Genomic DNA, 12,557 nt, shown 5'->3' with positions numbered 1-12,557 from the left:
AACTATAATTAGTTTAACAATTAGATAATAAATATTTTATGAATTTTATAAATTAAAATTTAGTTTCATTATAGAATAAAATTTAAGTTTTAAATTTTTTATGATCATTTAATTATTAATTATTGAAATTTGGAAGATGATACAATCTAATTAAAACCACAAAGAGAAAAATAAATGCATTTTTCTTACAAATAAAAATTTAAATCAAAAGCTTCTTTGAGTTAGAATTTAGGATAATTCTAAAAAATGAAATGATTTTCATTTGATAATTAGTTTTTAAGAAATTAAATTGAATAGAATTACCTTAATTTTTTTAATTGAAGAGTCACAATTAGAATCCACTTATTAGTTAGAAACCACCTGGAAGCCAACTCAATTTTAATTTTTTTGAACATTAATTTTTTAATTTATAACCTTAGTAATCCACCTTTTAACACTAATTTTCTCCCTCTACCTTGGCCAATTGGCTTGAGTGTAAATAATATTTGTAGTTGCTATCGAGTCCAGCAATTTACAAATTTGTATTCAAAGATTATTTTATATTTTCTGAATGTTGTCATCTTTGAGTCCGCCTTTCACGCGTAGGCTCATCTTAAAGCATCTGTTCATTTGAATTGCTCTTCCTTTCACGATTATATCATATAATTATAATATACACATAAAAATTATACACAAACTTGAATATTTTTGTTTAAGAGTTATTGTACTGCAACAATGATAAAATATGGTACAGTTTGTACTTCAATATGTTCATTTGTACTACACGCAGGCATGATGACGATGGGGCTGCTGATAGTTTGTAATCTCTAGTTCGTTTCCTCCTTATCATTAAACCCTGTCAGCTGTGCCTCTGGCTATCTTTTACCTCTAGATATAAAAAACCTAGGTACTATTCTAGTGTTCAGTTCAAAATTGTTTTAAAATGGCTTTGATACAGCAGAGGCACTCTCTTCCGCTCTACTCAGTTCAACGTCACACTGTATCAACGAACCGTTCAAAAAATGTATGGTTTTACTGCTCTTTTCCTGCCTGAAATGAGTAAAATTTCTTTATGATCTCCATGAAGTGCCTGATTGTATTTCTACGACTTTCTTTCGTATATTCATTTAATGCACTTGATGAAGTGTTTTGAGAAAACCGCTGGAGGAGTTATGACAGTCTTTTAAAAAATAGAATTTTAGAAATCAATGTCTGATATGGGAAAGATTTTCAGTGCTGGAAAATTTTATTTTTGATTTGGGCAACAAATTCGGATGGAGCAATGCGGCTTAAAATAGGGAAATCTATAATACTATTTTGAGTTGTTATTAAATTTATCCTTGCTTAATTCCATTTGAAGTTGATATGTGGAATGAGGTCAGATAGTGTTGACCATAATTATAGATTTACTGAAGAGGAGTTTTGAAGGAGGCTTGAAATGTTGAAATAAGAAACTATTTTACAACTATATCTAGATATGTGTTTTATGCTAACTGTGAAAATCTCAATTCTTCAATTAACTTTTGCTAAAATTTGCTTATAAACTGTTAAATATAAATAACGTATTTAAGTGTAACTATTATCTCGAAAGAGCCGTTTTGTTTTTCTCGGGAATTAAAAAAAATAAAATAACAAAATGCAGCCTGAATTTTTTGATGAACTAGATGTATATTTTACTTACAAATAACTACAGTTTATCTTAAAAAATACAGATAAAATGGTATCACGTCTTGAAGCCAGGCGAACAAATGTTAAGAGTTCCAAGCAGTCCCAAAAAGAAAACAGTCTCACAACAAATATTCAGCCATAAAAAGGAGACAACTGAAGGCTAAGCTACTAAAGCTATGCAGCTCAAACTAGGAGGAAGGTCCCAATCATCAGGCTTTTCCCACCTTGCATCGAGCAAATCCTTTCCATCATCAATTGACTTCCATCCAGTGATAGATCTTGTGCAAATGCTGATAAGATACAACTTCAATGATTGAATAATAGGATTCTTTATCCACATATCTTAGGTTATATCCGGTCTTCGCTTGTGGTTTGCTTTATAATATAAATCTTTAATATACCAAGGCCTTCTAAAAATGAGAGAATGCATCCAAGGAATCTAGGCCAATGGTCTGCCTTGGAAATTGATGGTAGGAGACTTGTTGATGGGTTTCTTGACCAGGCCAACGGTCTCGACCATAGGTATGTGTGGAGATAGCCAATCGTAGTCTTTGCTGGGAGTACACCAATGAAAAGTAGTACTAACATACCATTTCCGGCCTTTCCACCAAAGCTTTTTCAATTTCAAATAGATCTTGTGCAAATGTTGATTAGATACAACTTCAATGATTGAATCATAGGATTCTTTATTTGTATTATTTTGGCTATATTTGGCCTTTGCTTGTGGCCAATCAGACCAAACAGAGGTGGCTTTAGAATATAAATCCGAAATATATCCAGTGCCTTCTAAAAAAGAGAGAATGCATCTAAGAAATATTGGCCAATGGTCTGCCTTGGAAATTGATGATAGTAGACTTGTTGATGGGTCTTTCGAGCACACCAACAGTCTCATTTGAGTGATTTGGACGCTCACTTGAAAGAGATGTAAATCTCTCAAGGTTTGGGATTCCTTTGAAAAGGACATAATGGTTTGCTGAAATCCTTGGGGAAGCGAATCCACAAGAGGATATTGGTTTGCAGTGCTTATTGGTGATGAATGGGTGCCTTCGAATCTTATTAGTTGGATTTAAACGATTTGGGCATATTGCAAATTTGAAATTTATTAGTTTCAATTGGGATGAATTCGGCAATGTTGAATTTGTTGTTTTTGATCAAGACATTTTTGGTCGATATGACCTCTCTAGATCCTCTAGATTGGCTTGAGACAACAAGATGATGAGTATGATGATTTTCTACTAACTATTCTTCATGTTTGTCAATTTTGCATATTTTGTCATCTTTAGTGAATGAGCATATAGTTTGAGTGTTTTGAAGGATGTTTGTGAATATTTATGCTTGTCTTATCCCTTTCAAATCACAAGTTCATATTTTGCAAGCTTGTATGGAGATTTGTTTGCGAAAAGAGATTTATTTATTAAGCCAAATGAGTTCTAATGCAGTCATTAACTGGTGCAATTTCTCCATACTTTTGTTCCAAATGAGAATATCAGCAGGGAAGACCAATGTGAAGTTGCTCAAATAAGGCTTAAAAATTTGATTCATCCTACTTCAAAATGTTGTTGGAACATTTGTTAGCTTAGAAGGCCTCATTTGAAATCTACAACGACAGTTATAAGCTGTAGAGACTCGCTTTAGTTGCTCACATGCCCTCATTCTTATTTGGTGATATCCATACCTTGAGAAAATATTTGTGAATATTGTCGCCACATCTAATTTGCACTTCATCCATGTGGAGTGCTTTATCTATTTTTGACTATGCTCTCACAAGTATTTGGGATGGTAACGGTAGGGCAAGGGGGATGTGTTTTAGGGATGTTTTTCTAAGGCCATTTTTTAGGGGATGAGTATTAAAAATAGGAAAACTTTAAAATATTCATAGGATAACATTGATTAGGCATTCATCATAGACATTATTGAACCTTGTGAGCGTGGGTAATTGAATAGGAACTTCGATGTTCGTTATATAAATATGAACATGAATTAATAAGGACATGCATGACTGGTGTCTATAACGTAGGTGAGGTATTTATTATTCAAGTTTTTTTTAAGCCTTCAAGACTGTATGTTCCATTGTCAAACTCATTAACAAAGAGAAACAATTAGTAAAAAAATAAGTGGTTATGTTCTAGTTTGACCTCAGTTGGGATGCTTATAGATGGGAATGTTCAATGACTTGTCTATGTAGGGCATGATTGATAGATTTTTGCATTATGAAAGTGGCATTTCTTGTGGACTATGACTTAACTTTTATTTAGTACTATATTGAATGAAGCATGCCAACTTTGTTGTGGTAGCCCTTGTATGTTGAGATCTACAATAGGAGATATTTATTTGTAGATTTTGTGATCACATTTAATTATTGGTCTATTAGCTGGTTAGAATTATAGTTTGGTGGGGGTTTGGGGGCACTGCCCCTCACCACCAATCCTAAATAAAGACCTTCTAAACCACATAGACCTTCATGGTGCACACCATTCTCATAATGTTTTGTAAATCTTAGATGAGCATGTCATAAACCAAACATACATTAAAAGGTTGTAACTTAAAAAAAGAAGTGGCTAAAGTATGCTCAGGTATAGGACAAATAAGGGACATTTCGACGCCCTTGGGCCATCCCTTAACATACCTAGGCGTTCCCTAAAAAAACGTTTTTGTACTGGGGACATTTTTTATTTTTTTTGCAAAATAGGGGATGGAGTGGGGATGTTTTCGATTGTTTTTGCAAAACAAGGGATGGGGTGAGGATGTTTCCCATTCATCTCTGCATCCTCAAAACCTCTCTATGGGGGGTGGTGTCATATTTACCAGGGACATGCCCTCGAGGAGCATAGATTTTTAATCATTCTGTTCAATTCCTTGTAATTAATTCACCTATGCTTAAAATTTTGATTCATCATACTTTGAAATGTTGTTGGGGCATTTGTTTGCCCAAAAGGCCTCATCTGAAATCCATAGTGGCATTGATGGGTTCTGTTGTCATTTTTATGACATCCTTGGTCCATCAGTGAGAACCGATTAGAGATATGTTCCATGGACTAGTTCTGCCCCAGTTGATCAAGGACAAGGCCAATGTTCACAAAGTGTTAAGTGTTGTCTTGTCAAGAGGCAAGTTCCCAAACTTTTTAAAACCCGGAACCCCGTAATTCCGAAATTCCGAAATTCCCAAGCCTTTTGAAACTCGGAACCCCAAAATCCCGAAATTCCCAAGTTCCCAAGCCTTTTGGAACTCGGTATCCCGCAATCCCGAAATTCCCAAGTTCCCAAGCCTTTTGAAACTCGGAACCTCGGAATCCCGAAATTCCCAAGTTCCCAAGCCCTTTGAAACTTGGAACTTCGGGATCTCAAAATTCCCAAGTTCCCAAGCCTTTTGAAACTTGGAACCCCAGAATCCTGAAATTTCCAAGTTCCCAAGCCTTTTGAAACCCGAAACCTCAGAATCTTGAAATTTCCAAGTTCCCAAGCCTTTTGAAATTTGGAACCTCGGAATCCTGAAATTCCGAGATTCCCAACTCCTCTTGACTTGCAACACTTCCAGATGACGTGATCAACACTCAAGGCTCTTAATGCTCCATTAATCCCTGTGACTTGTATACTTTCATTTATGGAGCTACGGGGCGCATTTAATGTTTTTTGCGGGCTTGCCATCAAGTGGAGTATAGGGCCATGCTTATTTATAGTTACTTCATGACCTTCTTGTCAGGTCTACATGCTCTGACTTTTGAATGTCAGGCAATCCACCTTCTAGAAGTATTGTTCTTCTTGGGATTGCCTTGTCAGGGTATGGTGAGGTTGCTTGCATGTACACCATGTCAATTCTGTGCACTTATTTGCCTTCCCTGATTGTAAAGAGTACTCTCACTATTGGCTTGAGCTATTCTTACGCTCTTTCACTTCTCTTTAAGACTTGTATATTTCTTGCATTTTTGCAATTGTAAGTTTGGCCATTGGCCTTAGAATGAATTGAAATTATCATTCTCGCTTCCCTTCAACTTATGCATGTTGTGTATGTTTCCTTACCTTCATTATAAGTGCATGTTTTGTGTCTTTCTCTCATGTATATGCTATGTTAACTTGTTTCTATTGATGCTTGTAGCTTTGGTTGGCATCCTTCAAGCAACCAACTCAGTACTGGTCAAATAAGTAAGCAGCCATTCGGCTTTACTTATTTAATTATACAATGGCTATGAAACGTGAGGATTCCTTCAAGAAGGCGGACCCTATATGAAGATACATGATTCCTTCATTGAGGCCGGCACCTAAATGAAAAGTCACAATGTTTAGATATACATATATAAGTACATGCATTCTCTATTATGATTTAATTACACAAGAGATATTTGTGCAGACTTGAGAGCTATTGTATCTTCAGCTGCAGTGACATATATTATTCATTGAAGTGTCGCATCAACAGAAGATTAACTGATAGCTACAACAGATCAACATCCATTATTGTTCATTGATTGCTCCATTGTTCATATCAATTAGGCCTGGTGATTGGTCTTCTTTGTAAAGCAGATCTCTGCTCTTTTATTCAACATATAAGTGATATATTTGTGGCTGGGTTTATCTCCCTCACGCAGGAGGGTTTTCCCAGGATAATCCTGTGTGTTTATTATCTTTGTGATGCATTTTTTGATTGCCTACATTTCTAATCCTAAAAAAAACATGGTATCAGAGCCAGGTTAGATCAAGGGTTAGGGTTTGCAAGGGTTGCAAATTTAATCCTATGTGAATATTGTGAGAAATCAATTGCTGGAAGAGATCAAACTGGATCATGGCCACATTAGCAATGCAGAATAAGTTAAATCAAGCCAGCTGGTATTCAAATGAATCCATAGAGAGTAAACACAAGGAAATGCAAACGAAATTGACCCCGAGGGGGCACTTCCATTCAGAACGCGATATCAAGGCAGATCGGCCACATGGATGAAAGGCACCACATTCAATGCTGTTTTAAAGTCAAGACAGAAAGACCCGAATTGAGAAAGCCACATCATTAAGTGTAAGTCAGTGTAGTGCATTGGGTATGGTAAGCGCCATCAAGTCACAAGGCTAGCTGTTATTAAATCAATAACCCAAGACAATTAAAACTTAAGGCAAGAGTGACGAATGGTCTGAAGAGAAATGGTGACTGCACTTTCTAGGAAATGCGGCTAGAGCCTAACAAGGTTCGGCCTGATCATTGTATAATCGCCTCCTCTCAGTGCCTGAGTATATCGATCTGCATTTGGATACTCTGTCAGGAAATTTATGTGGCAAAGGATTAACTAGCAGTCAGGACCGTCTTTATGGATGAGAAGATGAGACTCAGCTACAAGACTAACTCAATGGGTACCGACAATAAAGAGATAAGTATTTTTTTCTTGTATCCCTGTATAATGTCTAGGAATTTTTGAGTTATTAATTTTTGCTATGACATTGGAATAGTGAATCTTGTATGCTTCTAGCATTGGTATTTCCCTTCGGGGTATTTTAGTTCTATGAACTATTATTAAACTCTCTAAAATGCTTTTAGGATGGACCAAGAAGCATGAGAGATTGCATTCAAGGAAGGAAGAACTTAATAATTGCTGCTATGAGACTGAGTTGGTGGCTCGAAACGTTTCTTCGAAAGAGGAGGAATTAACATTCAGAGGGAGTCTGACCATCCATCAGAGGCAACCTTGGACAAGAAGGTTAGGAGGTTGATGCAAGTACCTAGAGCTTCAGAGGGAGCTACATAATCCTGAAGATCTATTGTTAATGCATTCTTCTCTGAGAGAGAAGTTTGAGGTGCAAGCCCTTGTTAATGCATTCACCTCTGTGAGGGAGAAGTTTGAGGTGCAAGCCCTTGTTAATGCATTCTTTTCTGTGAGAGAGAAGTTTGAGGTGAAAGCCCTTGTTCCACCCTTTGGGAGTAGCCATGGTGGATCCACCCTCTAGGAGTAGCCATGGTGGATGTCATGTTGAGAGACTTCATGACAACATCACTTGTGTTTATCCACCCTTTGGGAGTAGCCATGGTGGACGTCATGTTGAGATGACGACATCACGTTGAGTGATTCCGTGATGGGCACTTGTGTAAATATTCATTTCCATACATGGGAGTAGCCATGATGGATGTCATCACGTTGAGTACCTCAGTGATGAATCTTGTTCCACCCTCTGGAAGTAGCCATGGTGGATGTCATTTCATGACTATATCAAGAAGGATTCCTGATGCAAGAGCATTCCCGGTCGATGAGCAATCTTGCATCAACCAAAAATATTTCCTTTCAGTTTTGTTCTTGTTTAGTTCATTGTGCAGTTTTCTGTGTTCTTACCGGTTGGTACCAGTAGTTGCTTACTTTTCGTGGTAGATCTTATTTTCGGTTTCCAGACTGGTTCATGTGCTTAATTTCAGATTTTCAGTTCATTTGTGTTTTTTTCCAGTCAGTTATCGCTTTCGGTTGATTGTTTTTGGGTTTCGGGACAGTTCTTGTGTTTACCGGTTGGTTTTCCTTCATTACCGAAGCGATTCTTGGCATGTGGACCTATTTGGGGTCTTGCCCGATGTTCTTTGGCGTTTGACCGACCTTCCTGCTGAACCGCACCTCTTGGTTGTTATTTTCTGGAAATATTTCTTCAATTCTTAGGGCCTACCTAGTTACACGTTTCATTTTCCTACATTGGTAAATGTAATCTTATGAGGCTGACCCGGATATGTTCCGGTGGGTATATATATGATATTATGTGATCATTTGTAGGGGCAGAGGAAGTAGAATTGGGAATAAGGATTGATATTCACATTTAGTGATTCGGTTGATTCTTAGAGTCTCGGTTGGATTGTATCTGGCTTGAAGCCTGCATGTAACTGGTTAACTACCGAATGTTCTTTGATGAATATATGATGATAACCGGATGGTTGCCGAAAGTTCTAAGGCAATAATATAATTTGTTTATGTAATCTTGCTATGTTTTTTGGTTGCTTTCATTGTGTTACTCTTGCTGCATAAGCTAGTCAGCTCTCTTTTGAGGGTTTCACTGGTTATGGCTGCATCAATTCCTCCCTAGCTAAGAGGGAGTGTTGATGCTTGTAGCTTCGGTCGGCATCCTTCAGGTAGCCGACTCAGTACTGGTCAAATAAGTAAGTAGCCATTCGGCTTTACTTATTTAATTATACGATGGCTATGAAACGTGAGGATTCCTTCAAGAAGGCGGACCCTATATGAAGAGACATGATTCCTTCATTGAGGCCGACACCTAAATGAAAAGTCACAATATTTAGATATACATATATAAGTACGTGCATTCTCTATTATGATTTAATTACACGAGATATTCGTGCAGACTTGAGAGTTATTGTATCTTCAGCTGCAGTGACATATATTATTCATTGAAGTGTTCGCATCAACAAAAGATTAACTGATAGCTACAATAGATCAACATCCATTATTGTTCATTGACTGCTCCATTGTTCATATCAGTTAGGCCTGGTGATTGGCCTTCATTGTAAAGCAAACCTCTTCTCTTTTATTCAATAAATAAGTGATATATTTGTTGCTGGGTTTTTCTCCCTCATGCAGGAGGGTTTTCCCAGGATAATCCTGTGTGTTTATTGTCTTTGTGATGCATTTTCTGATTGCCTATATTTCTAATCCTAAAGAAAACAACAGTTTCTAAGTGTAACTTGTGGGAAACCTTCTCCCCTTTGACATTCAACAAATTCTAACCTTCATACATGCGTTTAGGGTCATTCATGCAACTTAAGTTTGTGCATCTCTAGGGTATTTCAACTGATTCTTTGTGTCATTTTGGGTGGGAAGAGGAACACCTCTTATTTTGGTGCATGACCTCCTTTCATTTTAGCATTTCCTTCTTACCTTTTCCTCTACAAGCTGTTACGATAGGTTTAGAAGTAGAATTTGGAGTGTTGAGTTGGTTCAACACCCGCACTTGGATTGAGAAGGAAGCTGGCCTTCTTCAGAGATTCAACCTCATTGTGCAAGGTCCCACACTTTGGGGTTGTTTCCATGTTTCACAAGGTTGCTGAGTTGATAGCTCAGTAAGTATGCAAACTTTTGTGACAATAGGTTCTAAAGACTTGCTTAAGCTGCTCACATGTGCTTATTCTTATCTAATGATATTTGTATCTCAAGATGATATTTGTGAATTTTATTACCATATATAATTTGCACTTCATCTATTTGGAGTTCTATATTTATTTTGTATGGTCTTATTCAATTCCTTGTAATGAATTCACATATGGAAGGAGACTTATTTCTTCCTTGTCAACATTAGTAGCAAGGCAGAAACACTTATACTAGGTTATATGGGACTTTTATTCAATAGTTCTACATTATTCTTTCTTTCTCCTCGTTCAATAATTTGGTATGACTATAAGAGGGAGCATTATCTAGTTTAGGACTTGGTTCTAGGTTAATGATGGTTCGGATCCTAGGTGGTTTGAGGAACAAATCTATCTTGAGAAAGATGGGTTTATATTTTATGGGAAGGAAAACAAGAGATTAGTAAAACCAACACACAATTCATATTTTTATGTGGAAGAGTTTCTTGGGTTTTTATCTTGTTTTAGAGATTAACATGTGTAATGTCCCATTTTCAAACAAAATACCATCCAAAACTCATATATCTTTGCTATTCCCATCTGCATTATAATCAATGCAAGGAAGCAACAGTGCATATTGAATATCGATAATTTTATACGAAGTTATTAAGAAAACTGGAGGATCATATTCTTCCGTGAGCATGTCATGCCCCACAAAAGGAAACACAGTATTAATTGGAAAATTGCAGCATTCAAACTAAGCCTAAGCAGAGGAAATAAGAACATATTATACTGTAATTATTATTTAAAGTACAGTGAAGGATGGGGGCAGTGATTAATCATAATTAGGTAATGATTTAATAGTTACCACTAAGCAGCAATCACATTGTTGAAAGGCTGCAATACAAATGAAGAGTCATGATTGTTTAAGAAGGTATGGGTGGTGTCTCTTTCAAGAGACAACTAAATGAAAGGGGATGTCTATTCTTTCCACCATAGAGAATATAAAAGGAGGAGATCGAAGAAGACAGGGAAGGGAAGGGAAAAAAGAGAAATATCTGATTTGAGAATTAATAAGTGAGAAAGTCAGCAGACTTGATATTTTACAAGGTGCTTGGTATGATGCATGCAGCATAATACATAGAAGTATTATCTTGTTGATTGGTTTATCATACCTTCAATTTAATAATATGTCATGCCCCTGCCATCACATGTCAATCCACATTGAACAGAATTTGGAAATTGTCTTACTAAAAGTAAGACTTCACAATTTCCCTTAATCGCAACCAGCCCATGACTCTGCAGTAGACCATATAGGATGGGAATTATATTATATATGTCAATCAATGCTTGCTTATAGGGGTTGCTCCTCTCTCATTCAAAGACCAGCGACTTGCTAAATATAAGGAATATCATTAAAAAGTGGTTCGATTAACTTAAGGAATATTGTTAAGAAACGATTCATTAAGACTAAATAATGCAATTAAAAACCAGTAATTAACTATGGGAAAAGACGTCTCTCTTGCAAACTATGCAACCGTTGGAAAGGTCATGACTGCCCAGCATCAATCGAAGGATATCAAGGGTTTGATCAATCAAAGGATATAAAGGGGCATCGAACCAATCATTTAGTAGGGGATAAGGCATTGAATATTCAGCAGATCGATTGAATAATACTGTTTGGTATGAGTTCCCCTGTACATAATAGAATGAATGCTGCATTAATAAGTATACCTCTGCACACTAATGATTGAATAATACTTCTGTTATGATTATATCACAGTAGCCATTAAATTGCATCTGATTTCTGAATTTTGTAGCTTATTTATTATATGTGAAGTATATGTATGATACTGGAATCTTTAATGTTTTCTGAGTACTTCTAGCCATGATAGAAGGAAAGTAGGCTTGCAAGAGGGATACAGTATGGGGCACTCCTCTATGATACACCACCTCTATGAGGGGACTAGATGGTTCCGTGAGGCTAAGGGAGTACAAAGGGTACTGCCCTTGGGCCTAGAAGAGATGGCTTCTAGGCACCCTGTTGTAACCTCTTTCTCCTGTCATGGTGCATCAATACAAGGAGACCAATCATAGAGAGAAGAAAAAGGTTAGCAAGATGAGGGAATAATGGAAAGTGGACACCTCACTGGTTAGACCACCTCATATGGATGGCATAGGTCACATGAGGCCAAGAGGGATGGTATATCCACTCTTGGGCCTAGGTAGAGGGTCGGAGACACCCCATCAAAGTCACTCTTTCCCATGCTCTCTAATGGTTGAGCCTTCCAAATATGTTTAATGCTTTATGACTGAATTGATAATTCTGTCATGGATTTACTATTGTCAACTATGATAATCTGTTTATTGAAATTATTGTTGTTGTAAATGATTTTTAATCTGTTTGTAGGGTTTCAATCAGGTGAAGGTACACTCTAACCCACCTACTTAGAAATTGAGAATTAGGGAAAATTTAGGGCATTCCCAATTAGGGGACACCGCATAATACTTTGGCATGATAAGTAATTAGTATACTGCTTCTAATATATATCATCATTATTGTTATTATTTCTTAATATATGCATAATTAATTGCATTAATAAGGATTCCTTTAATGCTTTTATCCAATCAACCATCCCATTCTGGAGTGAAGGATGAAATACATGATAAGGAGGCAGCAACACTGAGTCCCTCATCAAGTACGCCAACCCCTTGGTGGGGCTAAGAGGCCGAATGATTGGGTGTTCATTCCGTGCTCTTGGCCTTGATTGGAAAGGACAGGTTCCCAGAGCCTTATATGATTTCCTGAGGGATTCCATAGTGTGGACTGGTTGTTGGGGAAGTCTTTAATTGAATCCCACATGCACATCATGTAATTTGCAAT

The 12,557-nt window shown here is 36.8% G+C and overlaps 1 protein-coding gene across 2 annotated transcripts in view; it reads left to right on the top strand.

The window, feature by feature from the left end:
* The first annotated feature begins 672 nt into the window (after nucleotides 1-672).
* LOC131078920 (superoxide dismutase [Fe], chloroplastic) overlaps nucleotides 673-12,557 on the top strand; it is a 133,922-nt gene continuing 122,037 nt past the window's right edge. For both annotated transcript variants that reach the window (XM_058016757.2, XM_058016758.2), the window contains exon 1: nucleotides 673-1,003. In XM_058016757.2, the coding sequence (XP_057872740.2) occupies nucleotides 923-1,003 (81 nt within the window). In that variant the 5' untranslated portion in view covers nucleotides 673-922. The remainder of the gene's footprint in view (nucleotides 1,004-12,557) is intronic.

The sequence above is a fragment of the Cryptomeria japonica genome, chromosome 2 (assembly GCF_030272615.1).
Source record: "Cryptomeria japonica chromosome 2, Sugi_1.0, whole genome shotgun sequence".
NCBI lineage: Eukaryota > Viridiplantae > Streptophyta > Pinopsida > Cupressales > Cupressaceae > Cryptomeria > Cryptomeria japonica.
This window is presented reverse-complemented; position numbering and strand designations above follow the sequence as displayed.